This window comes from Cynocephalus volans, chromosome 3 (assembly GCF_027409185.1).
Source record: "Cynocephalus volans isolate mCynVol1 chromosome 3, mCynVol1.pri, whole genome shotgun sequence".
In the NCBI taxonomy this organism is placed as follows: Eukaryota; Metazoa; Chordata; class Mammalia; order Dermoptera; family Cynocephalidae; genus Cynocephalus; species Cynocephalus volans.
In genome coordinates, this window is record NC_084462.1 from 60,190,729 (window position 1) to 60,215,803 (window position 25,075).

Below are 25,075 nucleotides of genomic sequence, written 5' to 3' on the forward strand. Positions count from 1 at the left end.
AAAGGAACAGGAGACAGAGAGAGAGAGAACTCCAGGTGTGGGGAAGGTCCCTCCTTCTGGAAAGACCATAAGCAGCGATTAGATCTTCCCCTTACATCATACCCCCAAATTATATTAGATTAAAGACACCAGCCTTTCATTCTCTCAGCACCTGAGTTGCTTGGGCTAGCCTGAGAACTTTGCAGCACCTGCTGGTGTCTATTCCAGTTACTGTAATGTGCATGTCAACCACAGGCACACAGTAGCATGCATGTCTCGGGGACAATGCAAAGAAACATTGGGACGCCCCCCCAAACCACTGATATTTTTGCTCCCCCTTTTGATATTTCTCAATTGTGGGGCAGAAATCAGTATGATGCCTCATCATCTAGCAAGAGCTAGAGTAACCCTTACTCTTCAGGAGGCTCCAACTGACAGCAAACAGCATTATACACCACTGAATTACCCACGAGTGGCAGGCAGCATATATGCATGTATTTTTATATATAGATCCATGCTTTATTATGCCAACATCTGAACGCTGGAGGTAGAATCAGGTTCCAGACATCTGTGAAAATGATTTGGATTTATGTATCAGGTAAAATTGAGTCCTGGAAAATATCATGCCGGGAACGCATTAGTAAACAAGCTTTTTGACAGTACTAAGGCAGTTGGAAGGGGACGGTGTCATCTGCAAGGAAATGATCACTTTGTCTAATTAGAAAAATGTATGTTGCTTGAAACTCAGCTGGTTCTGGGTTTTAAAAGACAGAACTTGTTTGTGTTTGCTGCCTTCTGACGTGCCACGACACTCTACTAGCCCTGTTCCCATCCTTCCCTGGATACAACAGCTCAGCTCCTCAGAAACTGGTGTTGCTCCAGGATTTCCTGTTGGCAATGGCCTTGCTTACCTTAGCTTGGCCCTTCATCAGCACGATGTTGGAGATGACTGAAGCCTGGAGGCCCCCTGTTGGCTGCATGAGCTGAGCTGTGCTCAGCGACCGTGTCGGTCTGGAGGTGCCCTGCAACGAGCAACCAGGTGGTCAGAGGATGAGACACATGGGATAGCAGCACATGCCCCACAGGAAAGCGGAGGCCCAGCCAAGGGGAGGAACCAAATCCCCTCCCTCCTAAAGGCCTGCAGCATAACGACTATATGGCCAGTGTGGTGTGGGTAGCGTTCTGATGGGGAAGGGCTGGTTTTTGCGGCCCTTGGAGTCAGCTTTGAAGAGCCCAATCTCCCTCCCAACCAGCAGCAAAGAATCCCTAGGGCTTGTCAAGGAGGAAGGTCAAGGGTGAGGTCACAGACCACACTGCCCCCATGAGGAGTCCCCATAATCAAGGTCTCAAGCAGAGGTGGGGAGCCAACTGCCAAGAATGCCCTCCCAGGCTGTGCTCAATTCAGACACATTTGCTGAGAGTGCTCCTTGTGCCAGGCATGGGGTGTTGGGCAATCAGGCAGGAACTCTAAGACTTAAAAACTCAGAATGGAAATCCTGGGAAGGCAGACAGGTGATTAACTACTTGCATAGGAGAAGCCTGTGTGCCAGACATACACTGTGTGCCACAGGAAGCTGTCCCAGTGAGGGACAATACAGCTTAGTGATTAGATCTAATACTTTGGAACTCTACTGCCTGGGTTCTTCTCCTGGCTCTGTCAATTATCAGCTAGTGATGTTGAGGAAGTGACTTAGCCCCTCTGTGCCTCAGTTTCCTCAACTGTACAAGCATGGTACTAATAGATCCTACCTAGTAGTGTCATTTTGAAGAATAAATCTATGCACATACTTAGAACACTGCCTGACACATAAAAGCGCCTTATACATGTTTCTTATCATTATAAACTCTAAGACTGTTTGCTGCTTTCAACATTCCATGACTTGGAAAGACCCTTTGTCTGGTGCTTCCTACATGCCCGTCCAGGCAGACACTCCAGCTGTGCATGTGTCAAAGTGGCTGCATGGTCCCTGCTTGCTGAGACCCGAGATGCTACAAGACAGAGCCAGGTGCCTGGGCTGCTGAGTCCCAGGCCAATGCCGTCCCCACAGCACTGAGCAGAGGAGGCAGGATTGCTCAGGCTCTGGAGCAGCCTGCGTTCACACCCTGCTGCTCTACCACCTGCTAATTAGGTGACCTTGGGAAGGCCATGTAACTTTTCTGAGCCTTGGTTTCCTCACTTGTAAAAGGTGGACCTTAACAGTACTTATCTCTTTGGGTTGTACTCTCTTGGTTGCACACCTCTTTGGGTGACAATTAAATAGATGAGTCTGTGTAAAGCACAGCCCCACTGGGCAGGCAGCAAACATGGAATGCAGGTGTACTTTATTAGTAGCATTCCCTAGACAACGGCTCCCTTTTCTGGATCACCCTTGCTCTTGCTAGCTTTCGGCTGCCCAAATCTGGCTGCCTGATCTTCCCAAAGCTACCCAGGAAATACCCCGGGTCCTGTGGCTCTATGCCACTCCCAGGGCTGTCTTCTACTATAGATCCCACTCTTCCTCCCTCCTTTCCAGAAACAACCCTTCTCTGATAACTCCCCCTCCACCTCCCTTGGAGGGCTGTTATGAAGACAAAAGGAAACCATGCATGGGTACCTGTAATGGTTAATTTTATGTGTCAACTTGACTGGGTCATGGGGTGCCCAGATATTTAGTCAAACATTATTCTGGGTGTGTATATGAGGGTGCTTTTGAATGAGTTTGACATTTAAATTGGCAGGCAAAGCACACTGCCTTCCCTAATGTGGGCCTCATCCTCTCAGTTGAAGGCCTGAATAAAACAAAATGTCTGACTCTCCCCTGAGGAAGAGAGAATCCTTCCTTCCTGACTGCTTTCAAACTGGGATATTAGCCTTTTTCCTGCCTTTGTGCTTCAGCTGAAACACCGGCTCTTCTTCAATCTTGAGCCTGCTGTCTCTTGGACAAGAACTATATCATCAACTCTCCTGGTTCTCAGGTTTGCAGACTCGGACTGGAACTAAACCAGCATCTCTCCTGGGTCTCCAGCTTACCAGCTCACCCTACAGATCTAGGGACTTGCCAGCCTCCATAATCCTATAAGCCAATTCCTTATAGTAAAGCGCTCTCTCTCTCTCTCTCTCTCTCTCTATATATATATATATATATATATATACACACACACACACACACACACACACACACATATATACATGCAATAACTATGTCTCCCACACTGATCCCCATGACACTGCTGGCCAGCAGAAGCACTCTTTCCTTGCTGGGGCTACCCCTTACTCCTTTTCACTACAACCCACCAAGTATCTACTGTCAACAGACCCATAGCCCATCCTTGCTGGCCAGGAAGGCCTTCTCTTCCAGGAACCTGGAATCCTAATGCATGAGGCAGCAAAGACAGAATACCAGCTTCTCTGTGGAAGTACCCCTTCCCCAATCCTAAGGGACCCAGTGCTGGCTGCAGATGTTAGAGGGCTCCAGTGTGCTCCTACACGGTCCCAGATATGCAGAAAGCCAGGGACTGGGAGAGTTCTCAGCTCAGAGAGTCACTTTGGAAGCCATCATTTTCTGACGCTGAGACACCAGCATTCCCAGTTGGTGAATGAAAAACACAGTGACTCGAGGAAGAGAAGGGGGAAAAGAAATGAAGTTTACTGAGCATCTACTATATGCTGCACAGGGAGAATCAGACATCACTTGACTATGGAGCCTGTCCTCAAAGAGCTCCCAGTCAGCTGGGGAGATAAGATGCCCACATAAATGACACTAATAAGACATGCTGAGTGAGCAGTGTGGGAGAAGTATAGCATCTCCTGGAAAAATGTGAGGCCATACAGTTGAGGGAACAGGAGAGCTTCCAGGGAGAGGGAGTGTTTGGGAGGTTTTTGAAGTGTGGGGCAGGGTTTCTAGAGATGCGAGAAAGGGGCAAGATGCTACAGACAGGACACTGCATGCTCATGAGTGGCAGCATGAGGCACTTTGAAAGAGCACTCTGGCTGGGGAAATGACAGAAACGACAGGAGAGGCATCAAAGGCCGGCTGGAGTGACATATGCGGGGGACACTGTGCTTTGCATCTGCCTGGCTCCCCATCTGCAAGCTGATGCCCTGTAGGGGGACAGTTACACACCGGAGAACAACATAGGGCTCAGTTCAAATTCTGGTCCCTTAGGTTTTAAGATGTATGAACTGAGACAGCTTCTCACCTTGCCAAGCCTCAGTTTCCTCACTGTAAAATGGGGCTAATAACACATTCCTTCCTAAGCTTGTTTTAAGAATTAAGGGCAATGTTGGTAAAGCAAGTCACTATATCACAGGGGTTAAAAGCACAGGCTTCGGGGTTGTAAAGATCTGACTTCAAGTCCCAGCCGTGTTTCTTATTAGCAATGGGAACTTCCATAAATTCCTTAATTTGTCCCAGTCCCAGTTCCTTCATCTACCTCTTAAGGTTATTGTGAATTTGGAATAAAGCAACCCACATAAAGCTGTAGTTCAGAGTCTGCACAGGAGTGTCCTCTACTTATTAGCTCCTAATAGCAGAGGTGGCAGCAGTTGCAAGTGCCCGGCACAAGAGGGCGCTCAATAGACAACCAGTTCCAAAGTGGTCTTAGCCTAGAGGTGGCCACACCTACCAAGGGAGACCCTCTCCTCTGCAGTTCTGTGAACATAAACTACTAGGAAGACCTCTTCAGCCACTGCTGACATTGGACCCCACCCTTCTCGCCCTCTTCTCCAGGTTCCCCTCCTTCCATTCTTACCACAGCCTTTCCTGCTGGACAGTCCAGTTGCTGAGAGAGGGACTTCCTGCTACTACAGAGAGAATAAGGCTGTCTGTCTGTGGGTGCTGCAGATTTCTTGGTCATGGAAAAATCGATTTCTCCTGTGCAATAGGGATTAACACCTAAAGTGGAAGAGGAAAAATGGCAAGAAATCATTTGCGCTCCCAACATACAAAGCTCAACTGAGAACAAGTTCAGCCCCCTCCACCTGCCAGCCCCTCATGAGCCAGGGACCCACGTGGACATCAGCCACTTAACATCCAGTGCGGATGTGTGGTGGGGAGAGGTGGCCGTAGAAGACATGGGCAGCATTTTCGTGATCTCCATACATGCTTTCTGTACTGCAGGGAGTGGACAGGACTCTCGATTCCATTTTACCTCGATCCATCTCAGCAAGAGGTGACAGGCGTCTCCTACATGTCAAGCAGGGTGCTGGGATCTCTGGAAACTACTGTGCTACATCAAACCCAGTCCCTGCTGCCAGGGAGTTTTCAACCCCAACCAGAGAAAGAGGAGGAAAGCCCAAAGGGTTCTCAGGACCAGTACAAACCAGTGGCCACCACAGGGAGAGACTGGGCAGAAACGGGGGGAAGGGGAATCCTCCAGCCAACCTCCCCAAAGGATCTGACTGCCTCCTACACACACACACTGATGCAGAGGCTTGTACACTCTTCGCTTACAAAGAGGCAACTCTTGATTCTTCAAGGATCTAAGAAAATGCAAAGTAATTGGCTTCCTCTTGTTTGTGGGAACCCCAGACTGCCTTTCATCCAGTCAGGAACTCTGCTGCATACAGCTGGAAAAACGTTCAGAGATGACCTGATTTAACCCATCCTTGTCTAGAGCAGCGCTTCCCAACTGAAACATAATGTGAGCCTCATACGTCATTTAAAAGGTTCTAGTAGCCACATTAAAAAAGTAAAAAGAAACAGGTGAGATCGATTTTAACAACACATTTTATTCAGTCCAATGGATTGTCCTTTCAACCTATACATAGTACATCAAATTATCAATAAGATTTTTTTTCCTTGCACTTAGTCTTCGAACCCAGTGTGTCTTTACACGTCCTGAGTATCTCCAGTGGGATGAGCTGCATGTGGCTATTGCACTGGGGGTGTCACTCTAGAGGCCCAGAGAGGGCCAGGGTTTCCCTAGTGCCCCTCAGCTCAAGTGAGTGGACAGGCTCTTGCAGAAAATTCCCCCAGAGGAAAAAACGAGCTTGGTAGGAGTTCAGAGGAAATGCAGGATGGAGTAGAGTTTGGGGTTTGCTTTTATTTTTAGGATGGGAAAGACTTGAGCCTGTTTATAGAGGAGGAAGCCACTGGCGGGGGTAGGTTGAGAATAAAAGAGGAAAGAATGGGCATCTGTGAGGATGTGAGATCCCTAAAGGGGATCAAGGAAAGGCGCAGGGACACAGTGGAGAATGGAGAGTCTTGGTCCACCGGGGCTCAGAGAGTGACCCTGCCAGGGCAGCTGCTCTCAGCAGCCGCCTCAGTGCAAGTAGGTGGTCCTCTCTGACTTACAGGATCCAAGTGCTCCCAGATGGACCAGGAGAGAGGGTGAGCCAGAGGGTTCAGAAAACCACACAGTGGAAAGAGAGGACACTGAATCATGGAACAGGGTCGAGAGGAGAGTTTGGAGATTGCCTAGTCCTAAACCTGTCTGTGTGTTACATTTATCAGGGGTGTTTCACAACAAGGCTGATCTCAGGGCCTTTCCCAACCTAAGGAATCTGTATGTGCCCTGGAGAGGACTGGGGGAACTTGTATGTTTCTCAGGCTCCCCAGGTGATGCAGCCAGCCCATCATTTGTCCTTTGGGGACCCTGCTGGAGTTCACTCCTTACTTTGTCATAGAGGAAGTGGAGGCTCAGAGGGTCCCAGAGCAGGGAACAAAAGAGTCCCCAGCATAATCCAAGCCTCCAGGACCCCAGTCTGCCCCCTCTGCACCCACAGCAGCACAGGGGTGACTTGTGATTTGAAGGAGGGTAGCAGTGCATGGTAAGGGCTCAGTGGGAGTAAGGACAAGCAAACAAGCTGCCAATCTGGAGTGGTTCACAGAGAAGATCAACCTCAGAGCCATATGCAGGCCCCCTGCAAGCCGCTCAGGCCACACCCAGCTCTGCTTTTGTGGAGGCTCCTGATCCCCTCTGATAAATTCAGATCTGCAGGGACTGAGCCAGAGTCAGGACACAGCAGGTTCTCCAAAGCTCTAACTGGTCTGAGTCCTCGCCTACCCTTTCTGAAAATGACTTGTGGATGCACTCCAGCCAGCCAGGAAATATATCAAAATTATCATCACCAATGGGGGGAAGTTGAAACCCGTTAAACATATCGCATTGAGTGAGTCAACTGAAAATGTGGTGATAAAATCCAATGCAATAGCCAAAATAATTTTTGAAAGGGGAGCTATATACTGTGATGATTTATGTAATAATAATAATAATACAGTCTTTGTAATAATAATCTTTGTAATTTAAGATTAATTTGAATTATGAAATGGAAAGATAAATGGGAAAAGGAACTAAGGATGAATACCACCACGCTAAGTTCCTCACCTTACAGGAGGGAGACAATTTGGAAAACGTAGTGTAGTGGATTGAATTATGTCCTTCCAGAACTCCCTGAAGCTTGAATTGTGTCCCCCAAGTTTTATGTATTAGAAACTTAGCCCCCACTGTGACTGTTAAGAAGGTGGGAAATCTTATTATGGTAACTGAAAGGTGGAGTCTTGAAGAGGTGATTGGATTGTAGGATCATGCAGTAGTGAAAGGATTAAAAATGGTGATCAGGGGCGTGGTTCTGAGGGCTTTAAGAGAAGAGGAGAGTCTGTCTCTCTTGCTCTCTCTGCTCTCTCTCGGCTTCTATCATCTTGCAATGTGAGACCCCTGGGTCACCGTCACCAACACCAGATGGACTTTGGACTTCTCAGCCTCAGAAACTGTAAGCAATAAATGTTATTTTTCTTTATAAATCACCCAGTCTCAGGTATTTTGTTATAGCAACACAAAACAGACTAAAACATAAATTATAGTCTCAAGTATTAAATAACTCATTAAACCTAATTGATTAATGGATTAACTTAAAATGAAAAGAAACCAGAAGGGGAGATAAAAATTGAATAAATCTTCCAAATTGCTGCAAAAATTAAACACACACACACACACACACATACACACACACACACATACACACACACACAACATATAGCAAGAGGCAGAAAAGGAATATATGGTAAGTGACTATAGAAACTGAAAATATAAAAAAGAGATAAGTAAAAGCAAATATTATCTATAACACTAACATCAATGACTTGAGCTTCTCTTTTTAGAAAGATTGCCAAATTTGCTCTCAAAGGATCTAGCTGCATATCATTTGCAAGAAGTAAAATAAACAAAAAAAAGTAAACTAAAAGGATGGACAGAAATTGATTATCAACAAGTGGTGCTAGAATCATTCAATAGTCATTTAGAGAAAAAAAATCTATCGAAATTCTTACTTCATATCAACCACCAAAAATAAATTACAGATATAGTAAGTCTGGGGCAAAAAAGACAAACCATTTACAAATTAGAAGAAAACATAGCCACATATTTAATAGTTCTCTGCATGTGGAAGAAATTTTAAATTATAAAGGAAAATATCAAGATTAAAGCGTCTCCATGTGGAAAAACAAATTAAAACAAAAACAACAAATTAGAGAAAGTATTCTCAAGAAATATGATGGTCAGTATTAATTTAACCAAAAGGCTTTTTATAAATGAATGAGAAAACAATGATCATCCCAGTAGAAAAATAGTCAAACTCAGCCAAAACAGAATAAATGAATGAAGGAACCGTCAACTTCACCTGTATGGAGAGAGGTCCTCTTTTCCATTTATTTCATAGATCTGAGTATTAGGGTTTGGGCAAGAAATAGAAGGCCCACTCAGCTGAGATTGGGAAAAGAATTGAATAAAGGGGCCATTTACAGAGGGGTGGGCAGGGTTAGGAAAACAACAAGGCCTATTGAAGTACAGGAAGCTGTTACCTCCCCAGGCCTGAAGGGGTAAGGCGAGGAAATGGTGTTATCAGAGCCCAGGGAGCACTGGACCCATGGAAGGCGGGCACCCCGACATAATTTGCAGTCACAGCTGCAGGAACTCTGGCGCTGGGGCAGGGGGATTGCAGGAGGAAGTGCCTCGGCGGCTCTCTCCCACCACCACCCTCCTGGTGATGCCTCTCATGGACTAAGAGCCAGGGGCCTGGGTGACACTGGCTGAAGGAGTCAACTCTCAGGGTGCAAGCAGGACTGGCTTCGTACGTGTGTGGCCCGTGCAGTCACCCAGGACCCTGTGGTGGGAAGAATCCGAGCTTGGTCCAATGTTCTGCTGTCGCCACTTAAAAATTCTTAATAATGTTTGAACGGGGGTCCCTACATTTTCATTTTACATTGAGCCCCACAAATTGAACAGCTGGTCTTGGGTTCAAAACAAGATACTAAAAAGCTGGGGGGCCAGAGAGAGGGGGAAATGGAGAAAAACCTTCAAAGCAAATATTTTTTTAAAATGATAGTCCAGTATGGGCTGTGATTAAACATTGGTATTTATATACACTGTTGAAGGAATATTATCTACTGAAACTTGGCAGTACTGATCAAAAGCTTCAATCTATATCTACCTTTTGACTCAAGATTCCATTTCTACAAAATTATGCCAAAAGTCAAAAGGGAAAAATTTATGATTAAAAAAAGCAAGTAGCTGTCCCAAAATAGAAAATTATCAATTTAAGGACGATGCATCGTACCGCAGAATAAGGCCTAGAGATTTTAAGGGGCTTGTCAGAGGTCACGCAGATAATTAATTCCAGAAGCAGGATCCAAATCAAAGTGCCTGGGCTCCCAAATGTGAACTCTTAACCGTGTACCAGTCCACTGGCCTTTTATATTTACTCTGAGAAATCACCACAAACTCAAACAAAATTTCATGGACAAACCAAGCAACATTGATTATGTTAGTGAAAAAACTGAGAATAACTTAAATGTCTAATAATAGGGAGTTGGTTAACTAGATTATGTAAACTTACACAAGGATATACCATGTAACCACTAAAAATGGTGTTTACTTAAGAGTTTCAAATGACATGAGGTAAAGTTACATGTACAGATAGAGCTAGATAGCTAGATTAATAGATGTGGTGTGTGTGTAAGCCCCTTATAGGCATATACAGGCCTAAGAGTAATTAAAGTATTAAAAGTAATTGAAAATGTTAGCATTGATTTTCTCTGAAATTACGATTTGGTGTGATTTTAATTTCTTCATGCTTTTCCATATTCTTCGCATTTTCCTGATTTTGTATTAGTGCTATTCTATTTGCAGCAACCAAGAGTCATGAGTTCTTCCAACCTCAGCACCCATCATGTTAACAGGTGCGGGAAAGGAGGCCCCAGGAGAGGGAGTGGCCTTCCTAAGACAGGAGTAAAGCTCCATCTAGGTCTTCCCAGCATGGCACTTGGAGGGTAGCTGGAGGAGTGGACTAGACCACATAGAGCTCTGAAGGTCAAAGCAGAGGCCCTCTAGCTGTCCAGGATGTGTGCACATGTGAAGAGTGCTCACAGAGAGGTAAGCAGACTACCATGTTGGTTTGGTCCAACGGGACCAGGAGAGACCCATGCTCCCCCAAATCTCCTACTAGGCCCCATTCCTGAAGACATCTTGGTGAGACACTTACTGGTTGAGTTGCTGCGTGTCCTTTGGTGGCAGGCTTTAGGAAACAGGAAATTACTATTTTGTGCTTCTAGTTTTCCAGCCTTTTCTCGAGAGGAAGTTGTGGAAGATTCCTGCAAAACAATTCCCGTCTTTTAATCAGCAAGTTAGTTAGAACAGAAAACGTGCTTAGCCCAATGAGATTTTGACACTGACCATGGAAGTATTTGTTGGAGTGTGTGTCTCCCCCACTAAATCATGGGCACTATGAGGGCAGGGATACAGAATCACCATCATCCATTCATTCGTAGACATACATTCATTCTTTTAATAAAAGATACTGAATGAATAGCTATTACATAAATACTGAACTAATGCAATAAATATTGAATGAATCTGTCCGCTATTACATGTCAGGGTCTTTGTTAGGTGTTGGGAATACAGCTGTGAACAAGACAGACAAGGACGTTGACCGTAAAATAGTTACATTTTAGTGAAGAAAGAGTGACAGTAAACAAGCAAATAAATAAAGGTGAAAGATAATTACAGAAAATGACCGCTGTGGAGAAAAGAACTAGAGACTGACATAAATGCGTCTGGGAGGGAGGTTTTAGGGAGGATGACCAAGTAAGTCACATTGTTCTGGCACTTAGGATAGGCACTTACAAACGTTTGTTGAATGAATGTTATATAAATGGATTTCTTAGTACTGAACCATCCATGCATTCTTGAGTGCACCATGATTTTATTATATTGCTGACTTCTATATGCAAAGATATAATTTAGGACTTTAAAATCAATATCCTTAAGTTGAATTTGCTTCTGGTTCTTATTCTTTCTGTACCTTGCCATATGAATTAAATTTTCTTTGCTCCCTTTTTATACTAATAATTTGAAAAATATTCCATAGTATTGAGTTTATAACCAGTACATTAAACAGCATATTTGGACTCATTTTCCTATCAGGGTCAATAATGAAACAGAAAGCATATGACTCTTTTAAGATGAGATTGTGAGACAACCTTTACTCTCTGTCCTCTCCTCACCAGGGGATTTTAGAGAGAGTGGTTGATAATGAGGATGATGCTATTAATTATTTTACTTCTCTTCCTGGGACTGTTTTTAAAAATGCTATTCTATTTCATAACTTTATTAGCTATAATGATCTTGACTTAATTCTTGAGTTAGATTGGTTTTATTACTCACCACCATAATCCTTAAGTGCATGTGTGTGTTTTCTTTCAGGAAAGCTGTGTGGATGGAAAACTCTGAATATTCGCACATCTGAGAATGTGGTTGTCATGTTTGAATGATTGGCTGAGTATAGAATCTTTGGATATTGGTTACTTGACCTGGAAACTCGAGATGGTGCAAATGCTTTCTGGGACTTAGTGTTCCAAGGTAGAGTTTGTTGGGGTCACCTGACACTCTCTTCTAACTGACCTGACTGCCTTTCTCAGAAGCCAGGCTTGGCAGTGCCTGGTTAATTTCACATGCCAAGTGTATGCAGACTCCAGTACCTGGTGCATTTCCCAGAGTGGAGGAAGGATCCACTTTTTCCTCTCACTATGTGCCCAATAACCTACCCCCACCTCCAGTGCCGTCACTGTGAGCTGGTAGGTATTGGGGGGTTCTGCTGGCGTCTGTCCCACTCATTTCCCCAGCTTTTCCCTCCCATGTGGTCAATGGCAGGCTAATGAGCCCTTCCCTCAGTCCAATCTCACCTTCACTATGTCATGCAGAAAGTTCTCATGGGTTCCAGAATGTGCTGGTCCCTTTTCATGGTTTCCTGTTCTGACATGCATTTCTCCCTATTTGTATATTCCTTTTGAATTTTCATAGAAATTTCTAACAGGTGGAGGAGTTAATCAAGTGTATTCTGTAGCCATCTGGAGCCAGAAGTCCACTCACAGCCTTTTTAAAAAAACTGTATCCAGTCCTGATACAAGGGGATCCTGCAAAAAACCACATATCAATTCCCTTTTATTTCTTATACAAGTCAACGTTTAAAATCAGAGAACTCATCCTGGAGGATTCCTAGGCTCTCATTTTCCTTTTCAGCAGCAGATGGCGCTATATTAACCTATATTCTCTAACCAGGCTAACACAGGGGATTCTTTACAAAGAGAAAGCAGCGATTAGTTAGTTCAGTTACATTCTTGAGACTCTGTTTCCAGAACTTAGCATAATGACTAGTTCTTTGAATTAATTGATTCATACAATATAATATTCACAAGATACTTCTTAATTATAATAGTCTGACAAGGTCATGTCCTGATTCTCATTTCAAGATTTCCCTCTGGCATTATTTCCACTTCTTTATGCAGTCCAGTGAGACTATGGAAGTAAATAATAGAATGTGATTTCAGTAACTTTTTAGTGTCCACTGAACATAGAGGAGCCTAGTAAAACCGTCAGTATGTCTGCTTGTCCAAAGGTAAGCCTTTCTTGCAAAGTGCCTTTGAAATGTATATTTTCCTCCAAATATCTAGCAATTATGAAAGTAAATAAGTAAAAGATGTATACACAAGACATGGAGCACTAAGCATCTTTGAAAGAAATGTTTATAAAGAGTTTTTGTGATGTAGGCATACCTGAGTTATCATAGCAAGTTTTAAAAAATAGATATAAAATTATATTCTGTAATGAATAGAGTCTGACTATAATCACGCAAAATGTACATAGAAAAAGGGCTGGAAAGAGATACACCAAAATAGTCACACCCATTCATTCAACAAATGTCTATTAAGCACTTATGTACAAGGCACTATTCCAAGAAGTATTGACGATATTGCAGTGGATGAGAAACACGAGGTTCTGCTCTCATGAATTAGCGAGAGTGTGTTTGGGTGATGGAATTATGGATATTTGTTTCTATGCCTTGTATTTTCCATGTTTTCTACAATGAGCATGCATTACTTTTATAATCAGACCAAAACAAATGAATAATTTTTCATTTATTTTGATTGTCACATTAGTAGACAAAGCGTGTTTATTGTTAAATTTCTTTTTATTCCTCTTTATTAAGTCCCATGTCCGAAACACAATTTAGAAATTGCTTGGCCAGGAAAGCCAATGAGTGGCAGGAGAATCATAGGAAGTGGAGCCTTTTTTACCTCCCAGATTAGCTGGAAGAAGTTAATGCCACGTTCAGAGGGAAATCTTTCTGTAGGGGGTTCCAGGTTGGCTGTAGAAGGCCTTACCCAGAAGAAATTGAACCAACCACATCCACCACTTGGCCCCTTAGTTTTCCACATTTCAATGGCTCAACCTCTTCTAGCCACGGTGCCCACAAGCAGCATCCACACTTTCTACATGCAGGGCAGTGGAGCCTCTTGTGCGTGACAAGGTAGGATGAGTCCTCCTTCCTTCATGACTCCTCTATATCTCTAGATAGCTCTCTCAGACTAGGTGACAAGGTGGTTGGTCCCTTCCCTCTACCACATGGCCCAGTCTCCGGACCAGCTGGAGGCTCCAATAAGTTGCATCTCACCAATCTACCGTCAAGCTCTTGGATAATTGTGTGAAACTGAAGTGCTTTATTTTGACATGGCCATGGTGTGAACTGGCTCACTACATGAAAAGGTACTATCATGACCAAAGGTAAGATCTAAGCTGCAATTTTCTACCAAACATGTAAAAAACTATATGACTCCTTAAAGTTCCTGAAATAGAGGCAATGCACAAGTTTTTGGACCTTCTATTTCCTGAACATCAACAAGGATTCAGGCTTTATCCACATTCTGGGACCATTTCAAGGGATTTTCCATTCTTCTTAATCCTTACACCATCAAGCTTAATGGCTTCTTCACCAGAAATGAGCAGTGGAATAGAGTAGAGAGATGGTCATGAGACCAACAGCGTTAAATTTCTCATGATTCTGAGCTTGTCACTTAATTGTTTGGGCTCAGTTTTGTCTTTTGCAAGCTAAGGGGGTGGACTAAATCTCTATAATCACTTTCAACTCTTTACTTTCGAATGTAGCTGATGACTATGTTTAAAGGGCTATTGCCCTCTCTTAAGTGATCACATGTCAGAACATGATTCATAAGAACAAACTATCTTCCCTTGGCTCCCAGGGGAGCCTGGTCACTCTCAGGCAAGTATGTCCTGGGTGGAATGTTTCTCATCAAAGGAGTTTCTGTAGGAGCTCCATGAAGATTTACTCAGTCCTTCTCCCTCCCCAGCACATAGAACAGAACTCTTCTGTTCCTGTTCCCAAGGTGGAGCTTCTCTCAAAGCTGGGATTTGTTGCTGAGGTCAGGGGCTGGAAAAATCACTTCTAAACACATTTCCTCTTGTTCTCATTAGAGGCTGTGGCCCCCGGCAGCAGTTCTGTGAGTGACGTACTCAGTCGTTACCTAGGCAGCAGACTCTACATTTACCAGTCCCAAGGTGACTGAGTGGGGAAGGGGTCAACTGTCCAGAGAGCTCTTCAAAGAATTTTTTCCCAAAGTTAGAATCAGTCATATAATTGCTAGAGCTAATCAGCCAACCCCGAGAAATGGAAAATCTCCATGATTCCTATGTAACCAGGAATGAACCCAGAGTAAAGATGTAGAATTCTGGGGCTTTGTGTCCTGCAAGTAAGATAATTCTGGAGCCTAAACTTCTCCCGGAGGCTAGAAGATTTCATTGCTCTGTTAGGAGTGTTCATTTTGTATGTAGATCCCTGGCTGATGTTACTGGCATTACTGACAGTAGCCGGATGCTTCTAGAGTGCTGGCTGTATTCCTCTTCAATACAAACCTTTCCATTTTCTCTTTGAACTGAGATGCTACAGCTTCTCCACATCTAAGGGAACCACAAAATATAATCCTACCATCCTCCTGATCGAGGCTTGTTTCCTGTGGTTGAGCTGATCATGCAGCAACAGGCTTTGATCTTTAAATCATGAGGATGAACAAGTAGGCCCCAGACAGACTTGGATGGCCACATGGTCATATGGGATGATCAGGCCACATACCTCCTGATATGGAGGGGAAGTCTGGGAACCAGAAACTTTGGGGCCTTCCTCAAGTCCTCCTATACCTCATCCACTGTATGACCATAGTCACCAAATCCTTATAATTCCACCTCCTCAAACATCCCCAACACATCCATTCTCACTGCCTATGCCACAATTCATGCTATTCTTTTTAGATTGGATTATTACAACCATGGAAGGGGTCTTGGAAAACTATTTTTGAAAAGGAATATTTTTAACAAACAGTGCTAGGACAACTGGACATCCACAGCAAAAGAGTGAAGTTGAACTCAGACACAAAGTAGGTCATAGACCTACATGTAAGAGCTAAAACTGTAAAACTATTAGAAGAAAATATAGAAGGAAATCCTCATGACCTTGGGTTGGGGAAAGACTTCTCAGATATGATACTAAAAGAACAAGTGACAAAAGAAGAGATAGATAAGTGGTTTTCATCAAAATTTAAAACTTCTGTGCTTCAAAAGACACCACCAAGAAAGTGAAAAAAAAAAAAAACGCTACAGAATTGAAGAAAATATTTTCAATTTATATATCTTAAGGGACTTGTGTCTCTAGAATATATAAAGAACACTTACAACTCAAAAATAAAAAACCAAATAACCCAGTTTTTATTAATGGACAAAGGATCTGAATAGATAATTTCCCAAAGAGATATACAAGAAGCTTAGAAGAACATGAAAATATATTCAACATCATTAGCCAGCAAAGAAATGCAAATCAAAACTACAATGAGATACCACTTCACACCAATCAGGATGGCTACGATCAATTCCACTCCACACCCACGAGTGTAGGGAAGATATGAAAAATTGGAACCTTCACACATTGATGGTGGAAATGTAACATGGTGCAGGGGCTTTGGAAAACAGTGTGACTGTTTTTCAAAAAGTTAAATATAGAATTACCATATGATCCAGCAATTCTACTCCTGACTATGTACCCAAGAGAAATGAAAACATACATCCACACAAAAAAAATTGTACAAAAACATCCAAAGCAGCATTATTCATAATATCAAAAAGTAGAAATAACCCAAGTGTCCATTAACTAATGGATAAATGAATAAAATGAGGTATATCTGCACAATGGAATAGTATCTGGCAATTAAAAGGAATGAAGCACTAATACATGCTACAACATGGATGACTCTTGCAAACAATATGCTAAGTGAAAGAAACCAGTTGCAAAAGACCGCATTTTGTATGATTCCATTTAAGTGTCCAGAACTGGCAAATCTATAAAGACACAAAGTGTATTCGTGGATAAATGAGGGGTGTGATGAGTGACAGCTAATGGGTACTGGGTTTCTTTTTGGAGTGATGAAAGGGTTCTATAACTAGGTAATGGTGATGGTTGTACAACTCCATAGATATACTAAAAACCATTGAATATTACACTTTAAATGGTTGAATTGTATAGTGTATGAGTTATATTTTAGTAAAAACTATTAAAAAATGGAATATTCATTTATCCAGTCCCAATTTCCCTGCCTCCAATTTTTCTTTCTTAAATCCCTCTGCACCCTGCAGCAAGCATGATTTTGTAGAAATACAAATGCTACCCATGAGACTTCCTGATTGAATCTCTGATGGATCCATCTCTAATGGGCTCAACCAAATCCTAACTCCTGGTGTGTCATTCAACGTCCTTCCTCCTCTGACCCCACCCAGACTGACCCAAGCCTCCCCTGGATGCAGTTAGTCAAATTTCCTACCAGTCGACCCTTGCATTTCAGTGGACTCTATCTTGTCTGTGTGGTTACCCATCCTTGCTCCCTTTTATTCTTCCAGAATCAATTTAGGCATCACTACTTTTGTGTGAATGTTCCCAGACAAAATAGCTGCCTCCTGAGAAAACCACAGACTCTTTCTGCCAATGAGACCCAAGGAAGGCTTAAAATTTCAATGGTTGTCTACAGTTGTTTTAATACCTGATAGCACCAGCTTTCATTGAATTTCTTGACTCTTCTTACATGTGTGTTTATCCAAACACATTACTATGTTGTTTTGTAAAAAATTATTCCTGTTAATAATGTTGGGGGAGCGCCCCTAAATTTAAAAACAACTCTAGAGAATATTACTTCTTAAAAACATTGGCTCTTTTTTCCAAAAATAGTGTTTGTATTTCTATTTATTTAATAGAAACTCAGTAGAATTTTTAATCATATTAGGCCCAGTGAGATTTTTGGAAGAAGTTAGTGAAATGATATGTGCAGTGACCAGCAAGAATCCCAAGAACCCAATCCATCTACGAAAGGTGCCATTCTATCTTCCAAATATTTCTCAACTCTGTCACTTCCTTTTCATACTGTAGAATTTATTGTAGGAAATAATTGGACAAAAAACACAAAGATGTTTGTACGAAGATGTTCATCATCACATCATTTGTAATAGAAAACACGTGGGAGGGCATGTTCAATGATAGGGAAGTGATAGAAGTTGTTATGACAGGAGACTTCTATTTCTGGTAGCATGGCACACCTAGTTACTTTGATCCTTCTGCTAAAAACAAGTAAAAATGTTAGATGGGATATGAATATATCAATGAAATAACAAATGAGTAAGGAATACTCAGAAGCCAAAAAGTAAATAAAGATTGTACCCCAGTTTTCTTTAGAAATAAGCAGAGCCCAGAAGCTAGATGTTGCTCTGAGATCATTTGATGAATGGTTGAACTTGAACTTCATCTTTCATAGCCTTTTGGGATGTAGGGAACAGAAGAGAGGTCCCAGTTTCTTCCTAAGGTGGGGAGTTTAATAAGACATTTTTCTTGCAGAAGAAAAGCCCCAAAGCAATTTATCCTCATTTTAAGTGCAAACTGGAAATAAATCCATCCCACCCCTCAGGAACTGCATGAAAACTGTTAGTCTGGAAATGGCCCTGAATGGAAGAGAGAAAATCCTCCCTGAGAATTGCTAATTACCGGCTGGCCCTCATGAGAGTTGGCAAACCTAATTCATACCACATGGCTGTCTTGAAAAACCTCTGAACAAGAATTTAGTTAAAATGGTTCCAGGCTGGTGGTACCCCAACTAACCTGGCAGAAGCAAAATTGAATCTTCTCTGTAAGAATCAGCTTTGACTTAGGTTGCAAACATTCTCACAGAGAAAGTTACAGGACATATGAGCCCTCAGAGAAAAAAAAGTCATAAACAAAAACAAAAAAATATAATACACATATTAAAACAAGGCATCATGAGAGAGAACCACAGGGAGCAATTCACACCACAATCATACCTGTGAAGACTTCCAATTGCAGAGTGAACAGACACAGAATACAAAATAAATATATGTAATATTTTAAAGAAATAGAAAAGTTATTGATCATTTGAGAAGCTGTCAAACTGTTTTCCAAAGCCCCTGCACCATGTTACATTTCCACCGTCAATGTGTGAAGGTTCCAATTTTTCATATCTTCCCTACACTCGTGGGTGTGGAGTGGAATTGATCATAGCCATCCTGACTGGCATGAAGTGGTATCTCACTGTGGTTTAGATTTGCATTTCTTTGCTGGCTAATGATGTTGAATGTACTTTCATGTGCTCAAAAACTATGAAAGTTTCTCAGCACACTTGAAAAAGAACAAAGAAATAAAAATTAAATTATTCATATTGAAAAGTAAATAGATTGAACAGGTTATTAGAGAGAATTGAAGAGAGGATAAGAGAATTGGAAGATGGATCTGAAAAAAAAATACCCAGATGGCAACACAAAGAGAAGAAAATATGAAAGAGAGATTAAGAAACATGTAGGATAGAATGACAAAGCCTGACATCTAATTAGAGTTCCAGAAAGAGGGAACAGAAATAATGAGGAAGAGATGTGCTTTGTGTGATGATGTCTAATAATTTTCCAGACCTGATGAAAGATGTGTCTACAAATTCATCAAACCCAACAAATCCCAAATGACATAAATAAAAAGAAATGCATACCTAGACAGCTCCTAGTGAAACTGCAAAACACCAAAACATACAGAAGATCTTTAAAGCAGCAGCCAGAGAGATAAGACCGACTATCTTCGAATGGGAAACAATTAAGCTTAAAGCTCCCTTCTCAACAGCAATCATGTAAGTTGAACAACAGTGAAATAATTAATTCAATGTGATGAGAGAAAGTAACTGTCAACATAGAATTGCATACCAGCTAAAATATCTTTAAAGGGTGAGGAAAATAAAGGCCTTTTTAGAAAAACAAACAAACAAAAAAACAAAACACTTGAGGATGTTTGCAACCAACACATCCTCAATAAAAGAAATCCCAAAGAATGTTTTAGAAGGAAGAGAAATGATCCCATATGAAGGCTTGTGAGGCAAAGAATGGGAATCCAAAAAAAGAGTAGATATTTGAATAAATCTAAACAAACCGTGACTGTGTGAAGAAATCTTACAAATACAAATTGAGCTAATTTGCCTGGTACAGATAAGATCTAAGCCAGAAAAACATACTATTGGAGTGAAAATATTCAATGGTTTTTGTATTGTTCAAGAGGAGGGCAAAAATAAAAATTGAAAAATTTTATACTTTGAATACCTAAATGTACATGAAGTAACCAAAAAAAAAAAAAAACCCAGAAATAGAGTTATTATAAACAGAACTAATACAGGAGGAGAAAGAGAATGAGAATATATAATCAATAAAAAGGTACGAAAGCAGAAAAAACAGGAAAAGTAGAATAAATATTTTGAATGAATTAATTTTACACATGTGTGTGTACATAATTTAAAAGGGTATAAATGATACAGTTAGGAGACAAAGATTGTCAGGATGGACTTACTTTTTAAATCCAACCATAAGCCATTTAAGAAAGATACACCTAAAATACGAGAACACCAAAAGTTCAAAAGGTAAAAATTATACACACACACATACATACATATGTGTTGTATATATAGTTGAAAAAAAGAATAAAAACTAGATAAAATATAGATCAATAAACCGATCACTATATAGATAGCTAGAGATAGATTGGACAAATGCTAATTAAAACAGGAGTGACTTAGAGATAAATTAGATGTAAACAAAAAGAATTAAGAGATAAGGTCACCATATAATGATAACTGTTTTAAATCAAAAGAATATATAATAATTCTTAATTTGTTTACATCTTGTAACATACCCTCCTAGTGCTGGAAAATCTAGTGGGAGATTTTTAGTGAATTCCTTAAAAAGTTGATAGATCAAGCAGACAAAAGTCAGTAAGAGTAACAGCAGAATACAATGACTCTTCAAACATAAACAAATACCACAATAATTACATACGGGGTCGTCAAACAATTCTCAACCATTTCAAAGAACTGGAATGCCACACACCACATTTTCCAACAGCACAATAAACTATAAGGCATTATAAAGATAACAAGAGAGATAGGAAACAGATCACCTGTTACCAGAGTTTTGGGATGGTGGAATGAGGGGCTGGATATAATAAAAGGGGTGGCATTAGGGAGATCTTTGTGGTGATAGAGCATTTTGGTATCTTGGTGGAGGTGGTGGTTACACATGTGATAAAATAGCATGGAACTACACACACATTGTAGTAATGTCCATTTGTGGTTTTGATGTTATACTATAGTTATGTAAGATGTAACCACTGGGGAAAACATGCAACCTTTCCATACTACCTTTACAGCTTCCTGTGAATCTATAGTCATTTCAAAACAAAAATAGAAAAAAAAAATTTAAGGATAACTAATAATTAAGAAACACATTTCTAAGCAACTCATGGGTCAAAGAAGAAATCATATTGAAAATTTAAAAGCATTTAGAACTGAATGATAATGAAAATCTACATATCAAATCTTGTGAAATGCCACTAAAGACAAAGCAGTACTTATAGGAAAAGTTCTCATCTTAATGCTTAGATTAAAAAAAGAAGCAAAGCTGAAAATCATGAAAAAGGAGAATATAGAAAATAATAAAAAATAAGAACAAAATTTATTAAATAAAAGTAAGCATAACAGGGAAATTAACAAAATTAAAACTGATTCCTATGAAAAGATTTTTAAATATTCATGATACTTCAATAGACTATTCAAGAGAAAATAGAAAACACAAGTAACATGATGGATAAAAGGGGAACATAAGTACATATGTAGTTAACATTAAAACGATGAAAAGAAAATATTAAAACTATACTGTAGAATAAATTTGAACAATTAGATAAGATGAGAACATTCTGAGAAAAATAAACTTTATCAAAATTGACTCAAGAAAAATTAGAAAATCTTCATGGGTTTGTAAAAGTTTTAAAAACTGAGTAGTTTTAAATGTTACCACAAGGAAAGCACTGGAACCAAATGGTTATTAACAGTAAGTTCTACAAATTATTTATGAAATAAATAATTCCAAACATAATATTCCAGAGTGTAAACAATTCAGAGCCACACATCACACTTTAATAAGGCTAGAAAATTTAGATACCTGACAAGGAAGAAAACATTGATACCAGTAAGGAGATGAGCAAAGAAATTGTGATGTCAGTATGAGGTTGACATAACTTTTGAACCAGTACAGGAAATAAATTACAGAGCAATCACCCTCATGAACAGAAAATCATAAATAAAATAGTAGCCAACTGAATTCAGGGATCCAAAGAATTGTCTAACGTTGGAGAATAAATGAAATAATTTACCACTTTAACAGACCAAAGAAGAAAAATTATATAAAAAGATTACACAGCATATGCATTCATCTTATATGCCATTCTGGAAAAGGCAGAACTATAAAGACAGAAAACCAATCAGTGGTTGCCAGGGGTTATGAATAGATTGGAGGCTGAACTATGAAAGGATAGTATAAGGGAACTTTTGGAGGTGATGGAATTTCTGTGTCCATTTTGTGGTGGCGATTTCATTAAACTATACATGTGTTAAAACTCATAGAATGCTACTTAAAAACAATATATATATATATATATATATTTTTTAAGTATGTTAATTTAAAACTAAAAAAATTAAAGACAAGGGGATTAAAAAAAGAGACAAATCCATTATTATTCATAGATGATATGATTATCTATATAGAAAACAAAACACAATCTATAGACAAAATATTAGATTTAGTAAGAGTTTTCAAGACACTGAGTATAGAAGAGAGCATGCCCAGGGTCCTATTTAGGAGCTGAGGGAAGCCCCCTCCACCAAGAAGCAGGCAAGAGAGCATGGTCCTAGGCAGGAGCCAAGGGCAGCTCCCTATGCCCAGAAGCAGGCAAGAGAACACACCTGTGGTCCTAAGCAAGAGGTTAGGGCAGCATTCCCTTCCCAGAAGCAGGCAAGGAGCACACTGAAAACACCACTTCCATGCAGATGGTCTCTCACAGCCACCACCACAGCCATAGCTGCTGCAAAAGTGGAGGATGCCAAAGCAGTAACTACAGCCACTTTAGGCCATAGACTGCATTGACACAAAGAGAGTCACCAGCAGAGACCGAAAAAGAGGACATCTCTCTCCTCAAAGCCCACTCCAAAGAAACAGAAGAAGCAACTGCTCTACCAGATGGCCAGACACCAACATGGAGATATTAGACATACAAAAATCCAAGGAAATATGATACCACCAAAAGAATACAGTAATTCTTAAATACCAGACCACATAGGGCAGGAAATCCTTGAAATGACTGAAGAGGAATTCTGAGCAACAATCTTAAGGAAACTCACTGAGATATGAGAAGACTCAGTTAGACAACATAATGAAATAAGGAAAAAATCCAGGTTATGAAGGACAAAATTTACAAAGAGTTTAATATCTTAAAATAAAAAGTAGCAGAACTCAAGGAACTGAAAGATTTCCTCAATGAAATAAAAAATGCAACCAATAGCTTAAGCAGTAGGCTAGAAAGAATTTCTGATCTTGAAAATAGTCTTTTAGAAATAACCCAAGTGGACCAAAAAAAAAAAAAAAAAGTAAGAAGAGTTTTAAAATGAAGAAAATCTAAGAGAGCTAGCAGACAATCTTAAGCACACAAACATTCAAATCATAGGTGTTCCAGAAGGGGAGGAGAAAGGAAATGGCATGGAAAACCTGTTCAATGTAATAATAATGGAAAACTTCCCAGGTATAGGGAGAGACGTGGACCTTCAGATCCAGGAAGGTCAAAGATCCCTAAACAGATTCAGCCCAAGAAAATCCTCTCCAAGACACATTATTGTCAAATACAAAGCTCAAAGACAAAGGGAGAATCCTAAAAGAATCAAGAGAAAACTGTCAAGTCACCTATAAGGGAGTCCCTATCAGGCTAACATCAGACTTCTCAACAGAAACTCTGCAGGCCAGAGAAAATGAGATGACGTATTCAAAATACCAAAAGAAAAAACCTGCCAGCCAAGAATACTCTACCCAGCAAGGGTATCCTTCAGAAATAAAGGAAAAATAATGTGTTTTCCAGACAAACAAAAACTGTGGGAGTTCACCACCACACAACCAGTCCTACAAGAAATCCTCAAGGAAGTCCTTCACCTGGAATTTGAAAAATGATAATCACTACCACAAAGAAAGAGCAAAACCCACTGATAAAACAAAAATGCAAATGAGAAAGAGAAACTAAATTTTGCCACCACAAACAACCATAATGACAATATAATAATGCCCCTGATTTATTTCTGATTTTATAATTTCAGTCTGTCTTTTTTTTATCTTTTTTTTATCTAGTCAGTCTAGATAAAGGTTTGCAAATTTTGTTGATCTTTTTAAAGAATCAACATTTGGTTTTGTTGATTTTCTCGATTGTTTTTTTAATTCCCTAGTTCATATATTTCTGTGTAATCTTTGTTATTTCCTACTTATATTTACTTCGAGTTTAGTTTACTCTCTTTTTTCTATTTTCTTATGGTAGAAGTTTACATTACTGATTTGAGATTTTTCTTATTTTTAATATAGTTGATTACAAGCATAAATTTTCCTCTAAGCACTAAGTGAGCCCTGCATCCTATACATTTGATATGTTGCGCTTTGATTTTTATCTCAAAGTACTCTAATTTCCCTGTGATATTTCTTTTTACCCATTGTTTATTTAAGAAAGTGTTGTTTAATTTCCACACATTTGTGAATTTTCTAAATTTCCTTCTGTTATTGTGATCAGAGAACATATTTTCTATGATCTTAGTCTTTCAGAATTTATTAAGACTTATTTTGTGGCAGAAGCAGAAGCAGAAGACGATGACGATGACAACGATGATGACACTGAATATAATACCAATGTACAAAAATAAATCGCAGTTTCACTCTTGGAAGGTGGAGTAGACATACTTTTCCCTACTCCTCCCACTATGTACAAAAAACCATGAATATCTGGTATAAAAGAATCATAAGGAGACTCTAAATCACAGAGAGAAGAGGACAGATGAGGTGGGAACCTTGAAACACCCAAAATGAGAAGACGGTGAATTCCCTGGGAATTCTTTTTGCCTCATATATCCCAGATTTGTAGCTTGCAACCTAGAATTGCCAACAAGTGCAGACAAAACAAAAAAAAAAATGCCATAGCAAAATCTGATCTCTCTAGCCAAAGGGCCAGGAAAAAACAGCTTATGCTCTGGTGTGGGAGATAAGACAACTACACAAATAACCGCGATACCAGGAGGAAGGTGATAAGTCCCAAGAACGATCTACACAGTGCTACAAAGGCACCCAGAGCGACCGGTTGTCTGCACCTAGCAGAAACCTGGTAGACTTCCTGAGT

General features: G+C 40.4%; 1 protein-coding gene across 1 annotated transcript in view; it reads right to left on the bottom strand.

Annotated features, from left to right (window-relative positions):
* The window catches only part of IL16 (interleukin 16), a 79,686-nt gene that overhangs the window by 36,346 nt on the left and 18,265 nt on the right, over positions 1–25,075 (bottom strand). The window contains exons 2-4 of the mRNA XM_063090560.1: positions 10,439–10,547; positions 4,711–4,853; positions 891–1,001 (exon numbers count right to left, since the gene is read on the bottom strand). Coding sequence (XP_062946630.1) covers positions 891–1,001; positions 4,711–4,853; positions 10,439–10,547 — 363 coding nt within the window. The remainder of the gene's footprint in view (positions 1–890; positions 1,002–4,710; positions 4,854–10,438; positions 10,548–25,075) is intronic.